This window comes from Cydia strobilella, chromosome 14 (genome assembly GCF_947568885.1).
Source record: "Cydia strobilella chromosome 14, ilCydStro3.1, whole genome shotgun sequence".
NCBI lineage: Eukaryota > Metazoa > Arthropoda > Insecta > Lepidoptera > Tortricidae > Cydia > Cydia strobilella.
In genome coordinates, this window is record NC_086054.1 from 14,135,416 (window position 1) to 14,161,995 (window position 26,580).

A 26,580-nucleotide genomic window follows, 5' to 3' on the forward strand; every position below is an offset into this window, starting at 1 on the left:
AAAACATTCATTTGAAGTACTCATGTAACATTTTTTCATGTGTTTAGCATCGCTACCGGCTATGATTAGGCTCAGTTTAATATTTTATAATTTATATCAGTCAAACAATCTTTTGAATAGAGTCCAAATTCAGCACATGTCAACCCACTGGGCTAACGTCAAAATAATCCAGACAAAACCCCAACACAAATTCTTAATCCAATTTTGCGATTAGAAAAATTTCACGTTACAATCGCCGACCATATGTTTCGGCCGACAGGGGTCATTGTCCCTTTTGAAGATGGACCCATGGACCCTACTCAGTATAATACGGGTATTCTACGCATTATTGATGACTGCTTATGAAATCGCCGGCCGACATGTTTGATGATGTCATTTTATTAGCTCTTTGTGATGTCCATTCAAAAGTAGCCTATTATAGTTGAGTTCATAAATTTCTGAAACGGCTGTTGGAATAGTAAAGCTAATAAACTCGAATCCGTTTGTTTACATAATAAAATTCAGCTTCTTTTCTTTGGTTATGGTTTATAATTCTGTGTAGTATAAAAGCGAGACATACCTAGGTTAATTTTAAGTTCTGAACCTGTTCATTTTAACTACGCTATACATTTTCAATGTAAAAAACAAATGAGCATTCTTAATACTATTTCCTATGGGCAGTACTCCATAGGTAGGTACTAGTTAGGTAGTACTGTACTACTGTAGGTAGTACTTAGTTATAAAAACAGTTTATAATTATGTGACGTTACATGGTTACCTCTTAGACGTGATAGAATTTTTTTTAATTAAAGGAAAAATTTACACCTCCGGCAGGACTCGAACCTGCGGCCTGCTTTAATTTAAAAAAATGGAGTAACGCTCGCAAACTTTTATGCTTCATAAAAAAATACTTTAGTATGTGATAGAAAATGTATTTGAAAACTCAGAAAATCGGACTGTGCTATTTAATATACATTTAACTTGCCAAATTTCATTTCATAATTATTTACCAGTTAAAAAACCGCAACATAACTCCTTAAAAAACAGAAAAATATATTTTCAAATTTCCCGACTCGCATTCGTTCCGACTTATAACTCAAAGCTGCTATGTATGCAAAAAGCTCCTTAAGCTATGTTTGTTTTCGTGTCTAAAGTAACGTGAAATCTAATGGTAAACATATAAAAAATGTCGTTAAAATGCACTTATTAAAAACTAACGACACAAGCTATGTATACTAAGAATCATATTTATGATAAGATATAGGATATAATATTGTTTTTCTTTATGTTATTCTCGAACTCCCCATCGGCACACAAACCTCCATAAGGTTTTGCCTACGATGGGTCTTGTAATGATCTAAAAAAACTGTAATTTGCTTCCTTATTCAATAAATTAAAAAAAAAAAAATTACGGCAAGAAACACCGAAGAGACGGCTAAATTCGTCGTGAAACTCACAGTAAACTTTGCTCAAAACTTCTAAAATGCAGATAATTAACTTAGAAAAAAGAAAAAAAACCGGACAAGTGCCTATGAAAAGTATCGCGTAGGCGATTATAAATAAAGCTGTGTGCAAAATGACACGGCCCGTAATCGAACCAGACGTGACATCTGCCCGGCCAATGAGAGCAAAAAATAAAAATTATTTTTCCAAAGTACCACGTCAATAATGTCACAACTAAGAATTCGTGTTTTTGCCCAAAAGCGGAGCATAATGTACACTCGGCGACACAATGGAAGGCGACACAAAAAAAAATTTTTGTAATTTCGAGTGTCGAGGTTTTGAGGACGTGTTGCGTGTCATCTACAAATGGATGTGGAAAGGTGTGGATTTCTTTCCAACTTTTATGTGAAATAAATCTTAACTTCGCGTATAAATAGAATATTTATTCGCTACTACTTAACTACGAAACTTCAGTTTGATATTTTTTTTTGGCGAAAGCTAAAACGTAGTTCAACGACCTTCACGTAGAGATATTTGCGATAGATAACGCTTATAAGTGTCGACATACGCCGAGTTACCTACCACCCCCCTAACAAGAGGACAAAATCGAAATACCGTGAGCCCCTAGGAGATTCGGCGCCAAAGGGGCTATTTTTATGACTGTCGTACCTACGCACTCGGCCCACTGGGCAAATAGGTGAGTACAATGGATACGCGGACACATGTGTTAGAGCGGGACGGTTACATGTCGTGCGTGACGTCGTCTAGTCATAACGGTCGAATGGGCGTGATGTTTCTTACCAACTGAAAGCGGACAAAAATACGAGGAACAATCGGTCGCCGCTCGGTGGTAAAACGACGTAACTCAAGTTGTGGGGAGCGCGTTGATTACTTCTGTACTTATATCTGTATGTTTATAGCTACGGGCGAGTTTATACGTATAAGTGTGGCTTGTCTTGTATAGGACTTTCTAACGGTTTGATTCAGTAAGTGCATTGTAATTTGCTGATATAGAGGAGTATTGTTTAGATTAAGACCTAATTTGACCAAAAAGTAATGAACTTAGTTATTAAGGATCTTCAAACGAAGTCTTTGGCTGATTAAAATGACAATTGAAATAATCTTTGAAGATCTAAATACTGTTGACTATGAATTACCATCTTTCTTTCACTTATTATCTAAATAGACCTTTTTGAAAGGGTGTCAAACAGAAAAAAAAATATAAAACACAATTTTAGTAACTACGATACAGAAATACTACTTTATATCTAATATAAAAATAATTTCTATTTCAAGCCAGGTATGAAATACACCAACATACCTAACAAAAAATATAACCGCGCCGAAGAAAACTCCACAACACAACTTACGTCATTTTACCTCCCGGCCGCGCTACTATAATTCCCCGTTTACGCGTGAATGCACAGAACATTTGTTGCCTCTTTCACACTCGCGTGCTACCCCATGGATCGGCTATCGCTGCCCTTGTCACGGATTAACGTCAACTGCTTATGCCATAGGAATTGACGGGTAAGTCCAGAATTTATGAAAATGTCGGGGAATTTTCATCTAAAAAGCTATGAGTGTGAATGTTGAATATTTATTTCTAATGTTTCGGTTTGATATTTTATATTAACAAGTGAAATGACATTTGTTTGTAGAAATGTTTAAATACAAATAATTTACAAGCCAAATAATTAGATATTTAGAATAATCTAGATTGTAAAACGAGGTAGGTATATATCTAAATAAGTTGCGTAAGTGGCAATATAGGCATAAGGTCGCCAACCTCTGGGACGGAGAAGGCACTTGAAGAAGAAGAAGTGGCAATAGATATGTCGGCGGCAGATCGTAAAACCGGGCATATCGAGGTATTCCTAGGCATATTAAGAAACGCCGCCATTTAACGATCTGACTAGCGACTACCGGCCATATCGTTCAAACCTCAACGTTTGACGATTTGCCCGGCGACGTTTAGGCATATCAAATAAGTAGGGTGTGATATTCCTAGGCAGATCATGAAACGCCGGCATTTCATGATCTGCCTAGCGACCACCAGCCATATCGCGCAAACTTCAAGGTGTGATATTCCTAGAAAGATCGTCGCATCGAAATCGCCGTGAAGTTGTGCGAGTGTGGAGTCATACGTCATCTCCGCGAAGTCGCGCCGCGATTTACGCACATAGTCTGGAGGGGGCTTTACCAATACACAATTTTCACAAAAGATACGTACGTACATGTATCTACGATATTCTTTCGCGCCTACATTTTTTAAATTTCCTCTGCACTAATGGGTACGATCTGGCAACACTGGCGGACGCAGCGCCACATAGAATGCAGCGCCACCAGTGGTAAAAACTGCAATTATTTTACGATGCGCCCGGTATGAAGCTAGGAATTTCGACGAATACATTGCTCCTATCAATCTGCCGCATCTTTTGTAAGGCATATCGTGATATGCCTGGGTTAATCTTAGTCAAATCATGAAATGGCGGCGTTTCATGATATGCCTAGGAATATCTCAACTTGAAGTTTGCACGATATGGCTAGTGGTCGCTAGGCAGATCATGAAATGCCGGCGTTTCATGATCTGCCTAGGAATATCACCCCTTCACGGCGATTTCGCAATTTGGTTTGCGGCAAAATGGCGGAAAAGCATCAGCTGATCGAGTTTAACTGTTAGTTTATCTACGGCATCATATGTGATTTAGCTGTTTTTCCATTTTGTTTTGTTGTAAAACCGTAAAATATAGTCGCTTAATACAATATAATTCTAATTTATAATTGATATTTATCTTTCCACTTGAAACCCTTGAAGATTGCACGATATGGCTAGTTGTCGCTAGTCAGATCACGAAATGGCGCGTTTCATGTTATTTTACGATGCGCCCGGTATGAAGCTAGGAATATCAACGAATGCAATTGGTATGATCGATCTGCCGCCTCTTTTATTAGGCAGATCGTGATATGCCTGGATTATTCTTAGTCAGATCGTGAAAGGGCGGCGTTTCATGATATGCCTAGGAATATCTCGATATGCCCGATTTTACGATCTGCCGCCGACAGATATATAAATAAGAAATAAGCCATAACTATAGGCTTAACACTTATTATGTTTGTGATTTTCTAGTAGAAGGTAGGTTAGTTTTTGGGACTGAAACTAGTTTATATATATTATTTATTTATGATACAAGTGCGAAATTCGTAAAACTACCTATTCGCACGTGCACCGACACCAGGTGCTATAATAAGCACATTACGTAACTATGTCGAAAATTAAAAGGCCGTATGTACTGTAAAACGTTGTCCGATACATGTGCGAATAGGTAATGAACTCGTGTCTATTTAAAACGGTCGGTCGTGTTTTAAGATTTGCCACTTGTTGCGAATCGTTCCTATTTATTTATAGGTGGCCGGGCCGAGGGGCGGCCGGCAGTATGACAGATTTTAGACTTTTACTAACTGTTTTAACAATTAAAATTTGATTAATATGAAAGTTTCTTTTTTTTCCGTGCAAGTGTGTTGAAAAACGTCTTATGAAACGCGTGTGCATTGGTCATTACACACATCGGCTTTCCTATGCACACAATATCGCCTCGTGTATAATGACACTAATGACCAACTTAGCACACTTGTATCAGAATGTACTATTACGTACCTAACATAACACAAATCAGGTTCATGGAGCCAGCCTTCAGCCACTCCGTAGCCAGTCAGTTAACTTAATAATTATCTACCGGAAATCAAAATAGATAACATTGCAAACACGCACGGTTCTGTCCTAAATGTACTTAGTTTCACTAAATCAGTGTTATTCACAAAACTTCCGTGAGACACAGACATATTAAACATATTAACAACGGGTCACTCACGTATTTTAAGTCGAAAGACGCTCGACATGTTACACTCCGTACCGAGGAGCGTCATCAGGAGCTTGCGTTGACGGTGACTGACCGGCGTAGACTGCCGACTTAAAATACGTGAGTGACCCGTTATTAATATGTTTAATATGTCACACTATGAGTTATTCGCTTTAATAGTTTACGCCAGTAGGACTAACCTATATCTAGTCCTAGGTAATTTAGCCGAAGGGATAACTTAAGTTTTCACTCCGAACGTTCAGTTGTCGCGAGGAATGTGACTTTACGAAACTTATCCTATAGTTTTCCGAATGTATCATTTTTGCAGAAAATATTTTTACACTTAGTGCACGATGTCCATTGTTGTTTAGTATATTTGAGATGTTGACATTTAGATTATTAATCAGTATTTTTTCTGAAAAAAATATTATTAGGTACCTATAGGCTATAGCAAACCATTGCACAATTTTGTAAACTGCTTTTTAGGATTCCGTACCCAAAGGGTAAAAACGGGACCCTATTAATAAGACTCCGCTGTCCGTCTGTCCATCTGTCTGTCTGTCACCAGGCTGTATCTCATGAACCGTGATAGCTAGACAGTTGAAATTTTCACAGATGATGTATTTCTGTTGCCGCTATAACAACAAATATTAAAAAAGTACAGAACCCTCGGTGCGCGAGTCCGACTCGCACTTGGCCGATTTTTTTTATACATTAGGTATTTTACGATAAAACGCTAGTGCAGCTTGCTTTTATTCGAGTTGTATTTTTTCTATTTAATAAGTAGGTAGGTACTTATTTGCATAACTATATTTATGATAATCGATATAAGACTGGCCATTGACAAATAAACCCACAATCAAAACAAATTTAAAATCCGTTAAATACAAATTTAACGGATTTAAAATTTCGATCGTGCGTTCGATCGCACAGTGGGCACGGTAGCCCGGCATCTCCACGTTTCCGTTAAGTCTTATGTCTTATCAATTATTTTTTTGTATTTAGGTATAGGTACTGAAACCGAATACTATTGAATTTATACAGTTTTTCAATTCAATACCTACTAAAAATACTAGTCACTGACAAACCAACAATCTAAACCAAATTCAAGCACCATTAAAGACACGTTCGTAATTTAAATGCGTTCGATCGCACAGTGGGCTACGCAACCCGACACCGCCAAAACGCTACCGTCGAGCATTTTCGGGGCTTCCGACCGTAAAGTATATTATGTATCCAGCTTTTGTTTTTACACGCAAAACGGTTGTAAATGAAGTGTGGTGTCGATTACGTGTGGAATTATAGTGTTAACTAGCTAGGTGATATTGATATGTTTGATTAAAAGCTTTGAGTACAACAAATATTTGTTGGTGGCGAATCAATTTTGAGGCAATTTAATTGCTATAAAATTAACATTCCGGATTATATTGTTATTAAACTGAAAACTACTATATTAAGCTTATGGGCCGCAATATACCCATCAAGAAATAATAAATACATTTACAATATCTTAAATAACTTTCTAAAATGAAAACTTTCTTTAATTTTTGTTAAATTTTATAAGCTTTGATTGGTAAAATCCATTAAATTATTTGATACAACTGAATTTCACAGGTTCTAAACTTTCATTGATAGTTTCGTCTATTTTATCTGAATAAAAACGTTACCTTTTAAAGATAGGCATAACTGTCCATGGAAATGAAAATTGTTTTTATTCTCAACGAGATCGAAAGTGAAAAAGACAAAATGATTCCTAATAAAAATAAGCAGTCATAATAACAGTAATAAACAATCCACTCCATTGCTCACGCCCTCCGTCACGCAGAGTTACTCTTTAATTCACGACATAAGCGACATGGGACCAGAGGGACAGGTTAATTACGAGGGGCTGACGACTGTTTCATATTCTATGTGAAGGCAGAAGATTCGCTCAAAATAACCTACATGTTTTGAAGTCTCTTCTCTGGATTCTCGACTTCGCAACTTGGCTAGTCCATTCGTTAAATTTTCATTGACAATAATTGTATGCTTCTCATGTAGTAGTTAGATTTCTGTCTTTCTAAAATTTTAATTTGGAGCTACATATATTTAAACTGTGGTTAAAAAGCTGCATAAACGCTTTAAATAAGATGAAAGAAATGCCATCTTTGGCTTTTATGCATCACTGAAAATTAAATTACGCTCTATCTAGATGTAAAAATTATATCTAAAACTTGATCAGTGCTAAAATGCCGTGTAAACACTTAATACAAAATGAGATCCTTTTAGCTACGAAAAGTATTACACCCAAAAATATTCTCTCTTCATTTCATTACTCATGCATTTTAAAAAAGCTCTTCAAACCAAATCGCCGACAACAATTTAACATCCATAATGAACCCGACGAGTGCATCAGGGCACTATCCAATCTCGGCGCCCTAAGAGAATGGCAAAAAACCTCCCTAACCGACGCACCCTAACCGCTTTCCACCGGGGAATCGAACAGGGTCTCCGCGGGTTAAGCGTGTACGTTAAAATGTTTATAGATAATACCAATGTAGGTAATAGTAATTCTAATGGGGACGGACCCTCTTACGGAATTCCTATTCAGAGTAATGGCTTTTGTCCGGATATCTTGTATCGGTTTGATGCTGAATGGGCCTGGAAAAGTGTAACGGCATAATAGAGGGGATTTTCATCAAGCCCACGGTTTTTGTCTGTGAGATTAAAGCGGAGAACCACTGGGGTTTAATCCTGAAAATCGATTCAAATATGAAAAAAGCACGAGAACCTTTACTATTGTTGCCTACGTGCTACTAAAAATTCCTTTTTACGAGTGAGGTAAACGTTCTAGTGCTTATAGATGACACTCTACTGTCACCTCTATTGACAATGACTTAAGTTTAAAGATGACATGTGCTTGGACAGTGATAAGCACTCAAATGTTGCAAAAACTTCATTCCATGATATTACGAACAAAAATCTACCTGATATTAAATGAAGCGTCACAAAGAATTTTGCGTCACAAGGGCACAAAAAAGTCTAGAAAAACTGAAGCATTTTGTAATATTCGTAAACAAAATGTCGCATTAGCGAAATTGACCAAAACTGTCAATAATCCGAAGGACCACCAGCGGCTGGATCTCTAACACTATCGCTCGCTAGATGATATATCGCCATGTCACGTAATGAGTTGCGCGCGCGGCTCACTTGACACCTGTCACCTGTCACCTTACAAATCCAGAACGAGCGGGGACATGTTTACTTCCAGTCCAACATAGACCTTAAAGTGCTCGGGCTAGAATATGAAATAGATTGTTAGTGAAAATTGACAAAAGATGTTTTGGTTTTGAAATAAGTATGTGACGCAGGAACGCCCGCGCATCGAATGATCTATGAGAGCTATCACTGCGAAATATGATACGTTAACTTTTAATTAGATAGAGATTTTATCGGCGTAGATCATTTTAATGTTAGTGACGTCTGGTAAGGAAAAGGGAACTTGATTGGGTAAACTAGTTTTAATTGTTGTTTAATTTAGAAAAGTTGAATTTATATATAATGCTTGATAGCTCTGGTTTAACAAAAGTAGATCTTGAACAAAGTTAACTTTGTTAAGCTGCGGCTTTTGAGACAAAATGGGATCTGAAAAATAAGATAATTAATACTTTAATTTATGTTTATAACAACAAAAAATACAGCATACATTATTATTACTAAAATTTGCTACATAATTTTTGGATGAAAATATTTTGAAATTTGGTATTTTTGCACACCATTGCCCATCATACCAAGTGAGATACCAAGATGCCTTCAAAATTAGCAAAATAAACAAAATAATTATACGCAAGGTCGTGAAACGAAAGTGCGATATCGTTTTACGTTACAAAATCGACGACACAAACATTTATACAATTATGAGCTTTATGTCTACGGTATAAGATTAAATTTCGTGTAGATATTTGTGCAAAGCGTCGTGCCGGTGTCGCGTTACTGCCATGTACGGTAGTTGCCAGATTTCAGGCTTGACTGGCCGTCATTTTCGATATTCGTGACAGCTGTTAATTATTGAACGTGTCAGCTTTGCATCGTAATAATGGTTGAAGCTTGATAAGGGTTTTTGAAAGTTTGTGTACTAATTACTAATATTGTTTTATATGTAAGATTTTTTTGTTGATGTCTAGTTGAAATGTAACAAACTTTAGTAGAGTTACTTACACTCCTCACAAGTAGTATACCCACTTACTTTTTTTATTGAACGTAATAAATAAATTTATTTTACTTTAATATTTGATTCATACATAAAAAATTAAATTCGAAGCGACAAAATTTGTAAAAAATTTAAAAAAAATCACCATTTTAGATTTTTGACTAACACCGAGTAGCGTCCTAAACCACTGCGCACCAAAAATCCAAACTAGCGTAGCCATTGGCTTCAAAAACTTACGATCAAAGTTGTCTAAAAATATATTTTTTAAATCTCTTTAAAGCCCCTGCACAAGCGGGGTGCGTGGGTACAAAGTTTTAGGCCCGTTACACACATCAGTGGACACTAATTCGGAGGTATCGGGGCGAAAGGACGTAAGTCCATGTTTGGTAAAAGCGAAAGTAATAAACTGTATTTTTAGAGAAATATAGATAATAAGTAAAATATTATAGTGATTAAACGAAAATTCTAGAAATAAATTACCCCATTGGATAAAAAGTACACGCTTGATGTATGTTGGGTGTATGGAATATAGGTATATAAAAAATAAATTATTGTATATTATGATATTGTGTTTAAGTACAGATTATACAAGCCAATTAGTTGTAAAAACCGACCAAAAAAACGACTGCACTAAAAAGAGAATCAAATTTATTTCTATAAATAGCTGACATTAATGAAATTTAAATATTATCGAATTTAATAAAGATGAATTGGACAACGGTTAACTTTTTTAACGTTAAACCGATACACAAAACCAATTAGTTAACAATTCCACAAAAAAAACGACGGCTGCGTGCGTTCTTGCGTATGATGTGGCAGAAGAATTAGCCCCTTTGCTCAAATAATGACATCTGAGCAAATACGATCACAGATAAAAGAAAGAAAAAAAAACTACAACACGTGCGCTTTTTAAACTGCATAATTTGATTTGCGATTTTTCTGTGAAATTTTCTATTTTTTTCGGGTTGTGTTGTAAAGCACGAGCAGTGGTTTGATTTAACCAACTAGGGAACAAATCAAATTATTTTATGACTAATTTTTGATTTGTGCTTTTTACGTACACTACTATATATAAATTATAAACTGAAATAGATAACATACATTAAAGAAAAAGTGACCAAATCCACCGGTGGCCGAGGCGGGAATCGAACCTGCGTCTTCAGCTTATGCGGTTCTGACCACTAGACCACCCGGCCACGGCGATACCCGTCCCAAATTCTCTGGTGTATGCTATCTTTGATAGGCTAGGCGCCTTTGATCAACTCTAAGGTCTTAAAGTCTCTAAGGTCGGTCAGGTCAGTGGACTTGGTAACTTTTTCTTTAATGTATGTTATCTAATTCAGTTTATGGTTTGATTTAAATTAATGTTGAAATAAAACTATGAAAACGGATTATACCGATTTTGCATGTACAGCCAGCCTTAAAGTTTATAGTCTATGATGGTTCATTATTTTTGTATGTGGGTAATTTTGCACTTTGTAGTTTTTCCTCAGTCACTCGTTGACCACGAACGCTGTAAAGGGTTCGAAACGTCGAGATGTATTATAAATTCAATATACGCGATATAATCAGTTTTCATAGTTTTATTTCATGAGTAAGACAAGACTAAGACAATATTAAATTAATGTTATTTCAGTGTAATTTTCATTTCTAACTGAAGTGCAAAGCCCTTCAGGCTCTTTTGACCTAAGTGGAAATAGCTGTTGACAACAACGGAATTCAATTTCAGATTTATCGTTGACCATTCGTTCAATGGCTGTCGAGTGTCGATCTAAATTTCGAAAATAGAATCTATTAACTTCTATTCCACGTCTCCGACACCTGACCGCTTTCGATGAAAATTCATGAAATAGAAAAATAAATCCTTTAAATTTCGAACACGAACGCTTTAATCTTGCCAGCCTATCTGATTGGCCAGGGAGCTGTCAGAAACAGAATTTGTGTTTTAAATGCACGTCTCCTATTGGTCGGATTCGAAATTCGAAATGTTTTTGGCGTTTAGAATAGGTCTTTTTTTGTCATGCTATCTGATTGGGGAAGGATTTAAATCCATAATTGGTTTTCCAATCGCTTATTAGGATACTAGAGAGTGCGTTGCGTATGAAATTGGGATCTAAAATGATCTCTACGGCGCTGCGTAGCGTGAAACTGGTTCTTTTTTGTGTGTATTCGGTGAGTGATATGTGTGTTCCCACGAGGTTTTTATCTGTATTTATAAATATGGCTGAGACATCAATACGAAACCTGAATACCTAAGTTTTAAAGATTAGTTTTTTTTTGTGCAGCTCCACCGTGAGCATAGTGACTCTGTTATAGTTATCCGATAATTTTTTTGTATCTTAAGTGTCTGATACATATATGTACTTACTATAAATATGTAGACAAAATCCACTTATTTTTACGCTATTATCACAAATACAAACAGGTATTTTTGGTATGTAACACTAGCAAAAAACAGAATTAACTATACATTACACGTTTTTACGAAAACATTTATGCATAAAAATAATCATATATGTAGTTTACTTATGTTTCATCTATCGCTATGTAATGTCTGTTCTTTTATTAAACCTTTTTGCAGTCGGTTAAAAACTGACCCGTCAGGCAAATCTGTTTTCCAGCGCACATTACCTTCCATTAGTGTAACACGGGATTAATGCGGGCATTACGGCGCTGAGTGTACCGTGACGCTTAAATTCTACCCGACTGTACCTTTCGCTGTGTTCGGAAAATTTTGTCTGTATTTTGTAGGTTTTTGACGTTTTGTTGCACAGTGGTTATGATGGCGAGACTGAATTGGACAAAAGTCTTGTGTAGTAGTTATGAGTCAAATTATAAATACTGGAATTTTGCGATATTATTAGATAAGTAAAAAAATACTATAGAAGTAAAAATGCTAAAAAATTATACAATTGTCTAATAAGAGTGACTTTAAAGAAAATACCTCTATGAGAAAAATTAAAATAGTGCATTATTGTACATAAAGAAAATGATTCTAAATACAATTTTAAAAGTTTGTAATAGACAATTATTATTACAGATTAACTGAATATCATAATTTATAGTCCATAAGAAAATAAATAAATAAAAAACCGGCTAAGTGCGAGGGTTCCGTACTTTTTAGTATTTGTTGTTATAGCGGCAACATCAATACATCATCTGTGAAAAATTTCAACTGTCTAGCTATCACGGTTCATGAGATACAGCCTGGTGACAGACAGACGGACAGACAGACAGACGGACAGCGGAGTCTTAGTAATAGGGTCCCGTTTTGCCCTTTGGGTACGGAACCCTAAAAATAAACGTTCTGTTCCGTTGAAATTAAAAAACCACGTTGCTTACATAACACATTGAAATTTGACTATTTACCATACACCATAGAACATATAATATTAAAAATTAAAATTAAATATATCTTTATTTCAGACCCATAAGTCCATATATGGTTAGTTACATTAACTTAAAAGCTATGTTAGTTACCTACACTAAGTATTTTTAATTACAATTTTTTTTCACACACCTAGGTCACTTGATATAGGTCAAAGTAGACCTAACCTGCTCCAGTGCCACATTATGGGGCAGCTAAATCTGTTAGTATATTATATGTATAAACATACTATATACAATATACATATTTCAGCAACCTCACTATCGTAACAAAAAACCATGATTCCACTACAAAGAAAACACATGTACCTACGCAATTTTGTATGCGCGGCCCCCAGTCTATTTCAGCGTTACCATTGGCAACAAGAAGAAGATATTATATCTCCATGCCTACATATAGTTACGCAGGGTTGCCTGCGTTGCCTGCTGCCAACTTGAAATATGTATGTTACAACTTTTACTTTTCTTGCAAATCTGTGCGTATACAAGTTATTTGCACCATTTGTATTAAAAACAAAATATATGTTATGTTATGTTTTGTTATGTAATTTAACAAAATAAATGACTTGAACTGAACTGAACTGAAACTTAAAAATACCTACAGAAAAAAATCATACTTCGAATACTTTAAAATCACCGGAAAAACGACCCCTGTGTAAAATGAATTGTATCTTAAACATTAAACTAAAAAGTAAAATAAAATAAAATAATAAACAATTTAAATTTTTACTTTTAATAATTTTATATTAAAATCTTAGATATACCTACTTATTTTTTCATAAGATTTATTTCTAAATAATTATATACTATAGTATTATATTATTGTATTATACATTTATATACTATTGTATTTGTAGGTATAAGTATATTGTTTTGATTATGTACAACTACTAGGTACTACAAGTTTGCACTATTTATCATTACTTTTTAACTGTACCTCGATATGTGAATTAGGATAAAAAATAAAAATAAAAAATCAATTTGTAGCTATTAGCTAAGTTGCTTATGTTTATTTTAAGACTGTTTGTTTCTCAATAAAAAAAATCTTAATTAATAACTATACCTGAATCTTTCTTAAGCTCGTAAAAAGTATTTATTAAGAGTCTTGGTATTCTGTACCTTTTCTTGCCGAAAAAAATAACAAAACACTGAAAAAAACCTTGCCACCTGGGAACCCTAGTTACGTGTTAAAATAGGCATGTACATTTGTGTGGGTCGGTTTTTAACGCATGCGTGGTTTTTCCGAAAGTAGATAGATATCGGGGTTCGGGAGGTGGGTGGGGTCTAATCTGCCCCTTTGAAGACCCGATTGGAATTTAGTAATCATATTAGATTTTAAATTACACGTGTTTTGAAGTTAAGGGGTCGCAATTTGTTTCCTATTAGAATAGTCGTGTCGTGTAGGATATTGGAGGGATGATTAGTTATGTATCCGTAGCTTCGTGTAAGATATTTTGTAAACAAGATATTCGTATACGATTTTATTGAGTGGCAGCTTTAATATCTCTTATACATCTTTATAAACAAAATAAGTTTTTTTTTTCTCTTTATTTTGGCACAAACAGTCTTTACAGAAAAGTGACATTTAAAAATATTACATATAATATTGACAATACAGTGCCGAAAACGTAATAGATTATAGTTATAAATTCGTAGCTTCGTGTAAGATATTTTGTAAACAAGATATTCGTATACGATTTTATTGAGTGGCAGCTTTAATATCTCTTATACATCTTTATAAACAAAATAAGTTACTTTTTTCTCTTTATTTTGGCACAGTCATTACAGAAAAGTGACATTTAAAAATATTACATATAATATTGACAATACAGTGCCGAAAAACGTAATAGATTATAGTTATAAATTTGTTGCAACGGACCTGAATTAACTTAACTATAAGAAGAAGATGAAATTGAAAGAAGGAAGACGTCCAGTCTGACTGCTATCCCAGAACATGTCACCTTTAAATTTAAGTAAATCAATTAACAGTAAAGTAGCAGCAAGGTGTCATTTATAGGGTGTTATTTTTACACTCATAATTAAATTAATAAGGTACCCATGAACTTTGAAAAATTTACACAGTGACGATTATACTGTGATTTTTTGACCATATTAACTACCCAATCATCTGGCATCAAATGTATACGAATATGACGGATTAATTGATCAAATTAGGGCAGTAACTAACCCTATTTTTTCCGTAGGTCTCTTCAATAAACCGAGTACTTCGCAACCTAGCATCGCAGAAGGAACAAGCGGCGTCCGCGCAAAACGATAGCGTGTATGAGAAGTTACGAATGTTTAACGGACAGGCGGCGACGGGGTGGTGGTATCCAGGACTTCCAGCGCCCGCGCCGACGTTGCCAGCGCCCCTGCCGCCCCAGCTTAACCGGCCGAGCAGTGAGGAGCATAAGAGAGGTGAATATAGCATACGGATAAAAGTAGACATAGCTATTAGACTGTGTACAGAATGCCATGAAGATTTAGATGTGGCAAAAACACGAAAAACCCTGGACTACCCCTGTTCTAATACGCCGGTTCTCTAAACCGTGCAGCTGTGAGGTATAGTTTCCTTATTGATCAAGTGAAAAGCAACTTTTTGAAATACGGGACCGCTAGAGTAGGCATGATTGTCTTTCTCTCTACATTTTCTTTTTCCCTTTTCTCTGTTCGTATTTTTATTCAAACCTTCCTGTTTTATATGTACTTGTAAGATAAATAATCCTGCTTTGTGTTCACATCGATACCAAATGTGAAACCTAATACAAAGAAAAATACTATGTAGGTCAGTGGATGACTTCCTGATTGGTGAGTGTTTTGAAATATGGAACACAAAACCACTCCATTTGAACTAAACGTATTAACTAACTGACGTACGTAGACTACATAGTCAATTTGTAAGTAATATAAAGCTACACTGACCCTTCTCACCTCCTTTGTTCCAAGATGTAGCGATTTCAGACCGAGTTTAGTCGTTAATGTACCGTGAAGACAGCTCTCAGACGCGTCGACATTATCTAATATGAATGTACAGTGCTCAGATGTCTGGCAGTAGGGTTGTGTAATATAATATGCGGTAGTTAGCCCGGGTTGCAACAACCGTATCTACATGGACTAATTAGCGTAAATAGCTGTAATATAGCCGTCATCTCTTAGAGATTTGTCAAATTTTCAATACAAAACAATCAGACATGTTTTCGTGTTTTTTTTCTATCAAGCCAACTTTAACTTTTTAAGATTTTGATTGGTGTTCTACCCTTCCAAATATAGTCTGGTTTCCGTGTGTTTTTTTTCACCTTGATTAAAACGTGTAAAAACTCAATATAATAACTACAATTTTGCGTTAGAACCCTCTTAATGGTCGTCGGATACAAGCATGAAATTTAATATAAACAGCGCCTTTTTGCTTAAGCCATTAGGTACAAGGATGAAAGCTAAAACAGTTCTTTAATTCGAGTTGAATGGCAGGGTTTGCCTACAGGTTTTTGTGACCCAAATTCATAGCCAAATTCTCTAGCAGCTTCTATTAGTCAATAATCCTTTCTCAACATCTATTTATGTAACAGGAAAACGCAAAAGTCCCTTTGATGTAGACTTTTCCCTGAAGATTTACAAAGCCTATTTCGCAAACGGAAACGGAACTAGGTATGTCAAAACTTTCGCGTCAAAAATAAAACGGGTTTTCTGCTGCACATTGGAACTTACGAAATATTAATGCTGCCTTTGGGTCTAAACACCGGCCCCGCTTCGCAGGGGGAACTTCAGACTTGCGGAGATTATACCGTTGCCTCTTTTGTGTTTTATGCCTGCTGGTAGGGTAGGTATATGCTTGTTATGATTTCAAAAACAATGTCTTGTCAGGAATTGGCACTGAAATACTTGTAAGGATTTAGTCTGTTAGGCGAAATAAGGTGATACAATACAGTCTTAGTAAAGCTCCTAGAATTTATGTTATTTTGTTACAAATATGTATTGCCGATTATAGTATATTCTCAAGGTCTAAAGAATACGTGATTGAGCTATTCTCGCGTTAATTTATCAAAACACTAGATCTTACTACATCGAATTAAATCGTTACATACTACAATAATTTTACAATAATTTTATTATTTTCTTACGCCGAGTATTTTCATATTTTTTCCAAGTCACAGTTAAGACAAAATAAAGTCCAGCAAAAAGCTTCCACGTTAGGTTGCTGACGTGACCTCAAGTGACCGCTGACAGTCGACCCGACCCAAGACGCAAGTCAACTGCGACCCAAACGTGTCACACATGAGCAAAGGGCCCTCCGTGTCACATAAAGGGAAGACAGTTCAATTTTAAGGGAAGTTTTAAGGGAACGTGAAATAGTTTGGTAACTAAGGTGGAAGGAATACTTTAGGTGGCTGTTTGGGGAGAAGGGGACGGGTTAACTTTACATCAAGTGATACCAAGTTGAGAAACAAAGATTTTATAGTATCTTCAGTATCTTGTTACATAACAATCTTAATTGTTTTCTTATTTTTTTTTAAATTTTATCCATTCTTTTAATTTGGCAAAAGAACTTCGATGATCACAAAAGCATATTCTTTGAAATGTTAAGATGAATTACGTAAAACCTGTACAGAATCGTAATAAACAGAAAATGTGTCGGATGATTTTTCTTTGCACTTTTCACAGGTATTTTTATGCGTGATTTATTCAAAATATGCTTGCATTCAGTCTTTTGAAGACAAGACAGATATTTACGCTAGAAAATTTAAACTTAGCGATAAACATATTTTTGTAAAACTATCACAAAACTTAAAATATGCAGAAACGAAACGCAACTCCATATAAACTTTTGACTGGCATCCTATTCCTTCGACTTTTTAGTCAATTTCAGAAACGTACTGTTTTTGATCTAGTTATTTAGTTCCAACTCGGGAACAAATCAAATTATTTAATGAAATATTTTGATTTGTGTTTTTTAAGTAGTCACACTATATATAAATTATAAACTGAAATAGATATCATACACTAAATAAAGTGACCAAGTCCACCAGTGGCCGACGTTAGCCGCGTAAGGTGAATACGCGGGTTCGATTCCCGCCTCGGCCACCGGTGGACGTGGTCACTTTTTCTTAAGCTTATGATATCTATTTGAGTTTATAATTTATTTAGTTTTATAAGTTTTTCATTTTATCTCATCTATGCCAAAATATGTTTAACTATACACTTATTTTTCGAAATACAAAATAAATAACCGATTTTTAAACCGTTGAGTCCAGCACCTTCACCGACTTCTCATATATATATTTTTTTTCTCTTCTTCTTCTTTGAATTTTTTTTTATACTCTTTGTAGACGTCTTTTTGTTACACATGTTATTTTGTTTTCAAATGTAAAACTACACGCGCGACTAGGGGGTAACTCAGATTTTTCTGACGGAAGTAACGCTCAGTAGTGACACACGCACAATAAAATACACGTCAAAGTGCCAACATAGCGATACACGTCATCGTCAAACAAGTTTTACTTCAATCGCGCATAAAATTACACACGCACACTTTTTTTTATAAAACTAAAGATTAATGATACTTGACATATTTTCGAAAAACTTACCAATATACTTATATCTTAAAACACTCAATAGGGCAGCAACTAAACGCGTCGCCTAACAGTCTGACCTCACGACGTCGACTTTTCCTAGCACTTTTCCGAGGCGTTGTTTGGCGCGTGATCCGAATGCTGCTAGTAGCTCGACCGACTCGTTTGTGGAGTTCGCTTTGTACTTCCGAGTTTCATATTTTTAAGCGTGTTATGAACTTTCAAAGTATTCGGTCGCGAATACTTTGTAAATCAGATAATCTGGTTGGAGCGTTGTTGCATTTTCATGTTTGTAACAAATATTTGTTTCTGAGTTACGGATTTTTTCTGTGTATTAAAGGTCGATTTGGGGTAGATTTGTCCCATAATATTTTATTCGCTCGCTGTATTTGACCAGTTTAGAAGTTATTTTGGTATTTTATTTACAGTAGGTATTCGTTTGTGAAATTCAGTCATTTCCAAACTTAATAGACATCACGAACAACTTTCAACTCGGAAGTCGGAACAAAAACTATCTTTATTATCAGTTTGTAAGTTCGGAGCAAAAGTGCCTTATAATACCATTTTTAGGGTTCCGTACCCAAAGGGTAAAAACGGGACCCTATTACTAAGAATCCGCTGTCCCTCTGTCACCAGGCTGAACCGTAATAGCAAGACAGTTGAAATTTTCACACATGATTTATTTCTGTTGCCGCTATAACAACAAATACTAAAAACTACGGAACCCTCGGTGGGCGAGATCGACTCGCACTTGTCCGGATTTTCTCATTAACTTCTGTACAAAAATACTTTCGTAAATCTGAATACCCCTTTCCCCCCTTCTGAAATACGTAATACGATGACGGACATGTAAACTATACGAGCCAATAAAACGGCACATATAAAGCGGACATATAAGGGCACTTTTATTGCCCCCGGCTCGCTGGCTCGACTGTTTTTATTAAAGCTGACTATACCGGTATGAAGTACGCATTTTATATACACGGCGATTAAGGGAGGGGTTTAATTGGGATTTTAAATTCATTTGGTTATCTTTCTTTATAATAAACTAGCGTCCCGTCCGGGCTTCGCACGAGTGCAATTCTGATGTATTATACTGTATAATACATCAGCATAATAAGTATAATTTATACATATAAACCTTCCTCTTGAATCACTCTACCTATTAAAAAAAACCGCACCAAATTCCGTTGCGTAGTTTTAAAGACTCCCGAATAAAATATGGAATTAATTATTGGCAAACATCTAGGACATTTTTTAGCTTAATCGAACTTCGGGAACTAACAGTTCAAGATTACAAGCAAGATTCAACCTAAAAAAAGCGTATATTGCATCTTAAAAAAATATATCATTTCCTATTAGAAAGAAAAGTACATATTTATTTATCTTAAATAACGCCATTAATCTATGAGACTCCGACAACGTTCATAAGCTATCTAAGCCAAACTATGATTTTGTTCGACTAGTTCACAAACCTTTAAAAACCAGCTATGTTCCTCCCGCTCAAAACGTTTCTAATATTCAGCGCAGCACGGATCGATGGCTTCAACTAATGTGCCCACTGTGCACGCAAAAAGTTCCCAGTGTTGCTACACGCAAAAAACTGGACAAAATTCCGCCCAATGTCCCTAGTGTTGCTACACGCAAAAATAGAGGAATATACGCGGACTTTGGCTCGGTGTGGACAAGAATGGAGCGCAGGATGCCCGATTGTGTTTTTGTATTGTATTCAATCAATCTTTAATGTCAAAAACACATTTCAAAATTATAATACAATTAAAATTAAAAATACACAACACCCTAAATTAAATAACAAAATCACACATTAAAAAATAAAATATAGTAATATATACAAATGTCAAAAATAAAAAACCATTAAAAATCAAAAATACAAATGCCAATAAAATAATACTCTGGGAATCATTTCATGTTAAACTTACTATAAAATTATTTACTATCGTAGGTTTTTAGGCAGTGACTTCCATTGGTAGCTATATTGTAACTGTTACTACACATATGGATATATACCGGGAAGTCACAAAGTAGGTATTACTTATATAATATGGTAAACTAAGTCCTCGTTGATAATACGTAGTAGTTATTTATATTTTTCAATATTAAATAGGTTCTAACTGTGTAATCATTTTAGTTAACTTAATGATAATGTAATTGTTACATTAAACATCATTTACTTACATTTTATACATTCCATTTCGTTGTTGAAACGACCCCAAAAAAACTTATTACGAATACCTAACTAAAATTAATATTGTATTCAACAGCCGCCTTACCGCAAACGAACTGTTGAAATAATAGATTTAAAGTCAATTTCGTCTATGCAAAATATTACGCAACATTTGCACAGTGGTCCGGTTAGTCCGTAATAATAGCACAAATTGTTTGTGCACACGTTTAGAACAATAATGGCCGCGGCGCCCAGTGGTGTGGCCGCAGCTCGGTTGGACACTAATTGACTGATAGCTAACTGAATTGGGATATTCAATGGATTTTTCAAAGCAGTACAAGTCCGGATAGATTTTTGCTTGACGGTAAATTATATATTTTAATAGGTATTCGTTTGTGGAAGTTAACTTACATCTACCTTGGATATGTCCAAAATTTAGTTCTTTTATTTCGGTAGGGTAGTTTACCGAACATGAGATTAGTTTAATTCTAAGAATAAGACTAATATTCTTTTATAATTTTTGAACTAATGATAGTCCTGAGGAGGGTTGTTAGACATCATATCAAAATCTCGTGCATATGGTAAATTTTTTGCGGTACGAGCGGTTCAGCTTTGGAATGAGTTACCTAAGAGTCCTTAAGGCAATCGCAGTCCGTTGCAGTTAAAGAAGCTGTGGCTATCGGACCAGAATTAACTTGTTTGTGACTATATATACTTACATATTTATTATATATAACGTAGGTATTCTATATATTTGTTATACTGTTACTTCTAATTATTAACTTATTTTATTTATTTTCGCCCTCTTTTTTAATTTTATTGATTTTCCTCTAGTCTATTGTACTCAGTGCTATATCTGTCTACCATTCTTCATCAATTTTCATCTACTCAAAGGTTAACTGGAAGAAATCTCTTAAACGGATAAGTTCGCCTTTGTACTGCTTATCCTGTGCCATATTTGTGTTTTGTACAATAAAGAGTTCATACATACATACATACATATATAACATTTTAAAGTTTCGCGGTTTGAACACATATTAAATCACATTTACAACAACAAAATAAATTCGCGATAGACCCGTTTGTAAATGTGATTTAATATACATACATATGTCAAGCGTAAACTATGTGAAATTGCGTGTAAAAAAAGTCCGTGCCCTCATAGCGTAACATAAAATACCTATCAACTTTTTGCAAAAATGGCTTCTGTCTGTCATGACATAGTTTATTAAAAAGAAATTAAATGTATAGAGGTTTGCTAAGTTTTGTGAATAAGGCGGTAAATATATACGTCTCTTGATCACATTGCCATGCATTAGCAGAAGACGCAAATATTTGCGAGCGATCCCCGTTCGCCAATCATCCGTGTCGAGCTACGGACTGGCTTCCAGTAACTTGTCTGTCTAGAAACTTTACTTGTAGTCAGAAAAGCAAGTTTTGTTGAGCTCCGAGGGTATTCGACTTGAACGTTTCTAGATTCCAACATATTAAGAAATTAAGTAATTCCGTGATACTTTTCTAAATAAAAAAAGAAATTACATATCACTTTTTATTTTATTACGTCTTTTAAATTTGGCTATTGCTATTGTACATAAGTATAGGTATGTTTAGCGGTACATAATAAACGCCCTTTTTTATATAAGAAGCTTACCAAAGGCTTACTTTTGAGGACTTGTGTGTAAAACATTATGTACAAGGCAAAAACATAGGTTTCAAATAAAAAGTAGCCATATATAGTTTCGAAAAACATTTACGTATCGCTCGCTTAATTACAAAATTATCTACACAATAAAATACAGGCTAATCGTACGTATACAACCTTGTTTTCTGCAGTATCTATCAACCATTTAAGAGGACCTCGGTCTAACTGTTGTTGCACAAACACTTACATGGGCGCCCGGGGGTCTAAGAGCCACGATAGATCGGCTGACATGCCCTACGGACTATTACTTAGGGACAGATAATGGATAGTTTTAACGATTGTTAGCTAAATGGGATCAAATGATTGGTTTTTATGTTGTTATTATGATTGGAGCATGTATCAGTAGGGTTGGTTAACGAGAAAAGAACAGCGTACATAACACACACCCACATATTTTTCCGAGAAAGTCAGAGAAGTTTCAGTATTCATAATTCGTTGGGAAATAAAATACTAAAGTGGCTCTGTGAGCTGTGGACCACGCGAGGAGAGCTTTAAACTGAATAAATGTATGGCGCCGCCATTAAAAAAAAACAAAAACTGAATTAACAAAATAAAAAACCGGCCAAGTGCGAGTCGGACTCGCACACGAAGGGTTCCGTACCATTACGCAAAAAACGGCAAAAAATCACGTTTGTTGAATGGGAATTAAACCCACTTAAATTATTATTTTATTCTGTTTTTAGTATGTGCTGTTATAGCGGCAACCGAAATACATGATCTGTTAAAATTTCAACTGTCTAGCTATCACGATTCATGAGATACAGCCTGGTGACAGACGGACAGACACACAGACAGACGGACGGACAGCCGAGTCTTAGTAATAGGGTCCCGTTTTTACCTTTTGGGTACGGAACCCTAAAAACAAGTAATCTATGATCAGTCACTATCAGAAAATTAAAATTTTTGCCTTTATATTTTGCACGGCGATTATCTAAAACGCTTCAAAGGCACGCTTTACAAGTGTTCACAACGTGTTCTTGTAGAGGTAGCATAGGCACTCCAGCAAAGTCAATTACAGTAACCAACCACACTTAGTAGCAATCTGTCGAACGATGCACGCGATACCAGCCCTTAACGGCCTTAACACGATGGAATAAGACAGAGAATGGCATGGAATGTTAAAGAATGAAACCACTTTATGGAGTGTTCAATTAAAAATGGGTATTGTTTCATTGAATATCAAATGATTGGAATGGATTGATAATGAGGGGGTTGTAATGGAACCCCCACTTGATATCGATAGTTTGCCAAGGGGCTGTTTTATAGCACCTGGTGATAATAAACTTTACAGATTATTGCACTGTGGATTATTTTTAAAAGTTGCTGGGCAAAATTTTTAGTAAAACATGTTTTTTTCACGTGTGTTTTAGATAATCGCCGTGCAAAATATAATTATAGTATAATTTTATTTTGTGTATTTGCCCCTCATCCCCGAATTAATTAAAAAATACTTAAATACTTTTAAACCTTTGATGATATAATAATGTTAAATGAAAATATTTAAATTTTAGTTTTATGTAAATAACCCTAAACATATCCTAGCGCACTGTGATTCCTAATGCCTTGGACAGTTTATTAAGTATTCTCTTGGGAACATGCAATTAGAGGACCAAACAAACAGTTATTAGGCCGTTCATTATTTAATCAAGTACTATTTAATTATTAATTCCGTCGAGATTTAGATAACGCTATGCTACTCGTATAACTACAATAGCGCGAAACGCTGTGATAATAATAAATCTGCAGACTAACTTGCACAAAATACGAGATTTTTCTAATGCTGTTTTATTTGTTGGTCTTCGTCCGATATGTCAAATTTTCTTTGAATTTATTACTTATATTACTTCAAATTGTTTTAAACTCATTTGATATTTGAAATTTGCACACCTCGTATAACGGAAATAAGAAGAATATTTTTAAATTAAGACAAAATGGTCTAACGATAAACAAGAAAAAACGTACAATAGAAAGAAAAGGACCTTTACAAAAGGAGCTTACTGCTTATTACGCTGTTTTAATACAACACCCCTGAAGTTGCAAATGTCTATAGGCTACGGTGACCGCTTACCATCAGGCGGGCCGAAATATTGTTTGCCACCGACATGGTATTTAAAAAAGTATAATATATGTATTTTTAAAACAAAAAAGGAAAAATACTGAATTCATTGGCCAAAGCGTTGCCTCTTTCTCTAACGAACATAGCCCGTAAAGAAAAAGTCGAGTTCGGGAAAGAGAGACGCGGCCGAACGTTTATTTGCGGAAACGCGGCGAATTAGCCGAATCGCGCCTTGTCCGGCCGCAGGGACGTTTAGAGGCCCGAGCAATGGGGACAGCGGATTAAAAAAGATTTGAAATAAAATGAACGCTACATCGCCATACCTTGAAAAAAAAAAAGATATGTACATAAAATATTTTACTAAAAAGTCGATTGTAAATACGTGTTAAGAATATATTTTTTTCACATTTCTTTTAACCTTTAAATAAAGTGTAGTAACCTTTAAACCTTTAAATAAAATATGTATTGATGTTCCCTAAAATATTTTTCCTACTTTTGCTTAGTCAGTATTTTCGTTACATTTTGTACAAAATAACACTTAATCTTATTAGAAAAAAACCGGCCAAGTGCGAGTCCGTTCCGTACCATTACGGAAAAAAACAGCAAAAAATCACGTTTGTTGTATGGGAGCCCCATTTAAATATTTATATTATTCTGTTTTATTATTTGTTGTTATAGCGGCAACAGAAATACATCATCTGTGAAAATTTCAACTGTCTAGCTATCACGGTTCATGACAGATACAGCCTGGTGACAGACAGATAGACAGACGGACAGACGGACGGACAGACGGACAGCGGAGTCTTAGTAAGCCGTCAAATATTGTTTGAGTAAGCGATCTAATCACTACAACATGATATAAGAACAATTTATTAATATATTTATAACTTTTATGTAACTAAATATTTTGTCCATTTTTTGATCAAAGGCGACCACTGTGTGTCTATACCGTTTTCTTTCTCCTTTTTCTACATTGACCGCGATTAGCTTCACTGTCCGCCTTCGCCTCTGCCTTGCCCCCGCGCAAGTGACAGTATCGATCCCACATAATCGCCCCCCACCTCCCCGATCCTCCTTATTCCCACCAATTTTTCCTTCCACTATTATTACAATGATTTCTCTCGTGTTCGCCCCAATCATCTGTTTATCGGAATTGTGAGTGCTCTCGGTTTTTTAATGAATTCCTCGTAGGCTGAGACGTTGATAAATAATGAAAATGTGCCCCTTAATAGGGAAAATAATTCTTTGTTGCTGGGACTCCTCTTTTGTTGAATCCATTGGTAAAAAGATTTATTTCTCGGTATTAAAGAGCTTAATTAAGTGGCTTTGATAAATTCAGTTGTTTGGGCTATGTTATGAAATGTTTGTTGCCATTTTGACTACCTACTTATACATTTCCCAAAATAAAATAATACTTTCGAATCTATTTTTGTTCATTTAACTAGTGTTTTTAGGCTAAACAAAGTATTTCTAAAGTTGAGTTAAGAACTAAAAACATAGACTGTTCGCACCTACTACGTACTTATTTATTATGTCTAAAACTTTCTGAATTAACCAATACATTATTTTAAACCGAATCTTTTTTATCAACTTGTGACATTCTTTATCGGTTTTTTAATCAAAATCTAACTCGACTACATCACAAAAATTAACTTCGTATAACCCATCTAAAATCATCATTAGATCGTTTAAAGTCCGAATCGAGTCTGCAAAAAAAACATAATTTGGGAACATTCTCATTTGCACGGCGCGTCGCTAGGGCGCGTATGCACGATCAATCAAAATTGTCAACCGATTGGAAAGTCTGAGCGAATGTCGCGCATCAATCATGTCGTGTAGCGCCCGCTTTATGTATCGAGTGTTTGAATGTCGAACGTTGTTTTTGAAATGATCGGTTTAATTTTTTTTAAATGGATATAGGTCAGATTTCGTGTTTTGTTTTACGATCGATTTAATAATTAAACATTGGTGTTTTAGAGAATGGCTGTTAAAAAGAAAATCTTTTTATTATGTGCTCAAATCTTTATTTTATTGATAGGACTACTTAAACTTGCAGTACAGGTGCCGGCAAACTTCTTGAACATGTGACCTTGAGTTGCCTTTAAGTTCGTTTAATTCTATCATTATTTGCCCAACAGGGATGGAAATACAGTACAGTTACACTGTTATTGTTACACTGTTGTACATATACCTACACTGTTATTGTTACACT

General features: G+C 35.2%; 1 protein-coding gene across 1 annotated transcript in view; it reads left to right on the forward strand.

Annotated features, from left to right (window-relative positions):
- The window catches only part of LOC134747296 (paired box protein Pax-6), a 106,634-nt gene that overhangs the window by 56,585 nt on the left and 23,469 nt on the right, over positions 1 to 26,580 (forward strand). Inside the window, exon 5 of the mRNA XM_063681918.1 lies at positions 15,063 to 15,276. Within this exon, the coding sequence (XP_063537988.1) occupies positions 15,063 to 15,276 (214 nt within the window). The remainder of the gene's footprint in view (positions 1 to 15,062; positions 15,277 to 26,580) is intronic.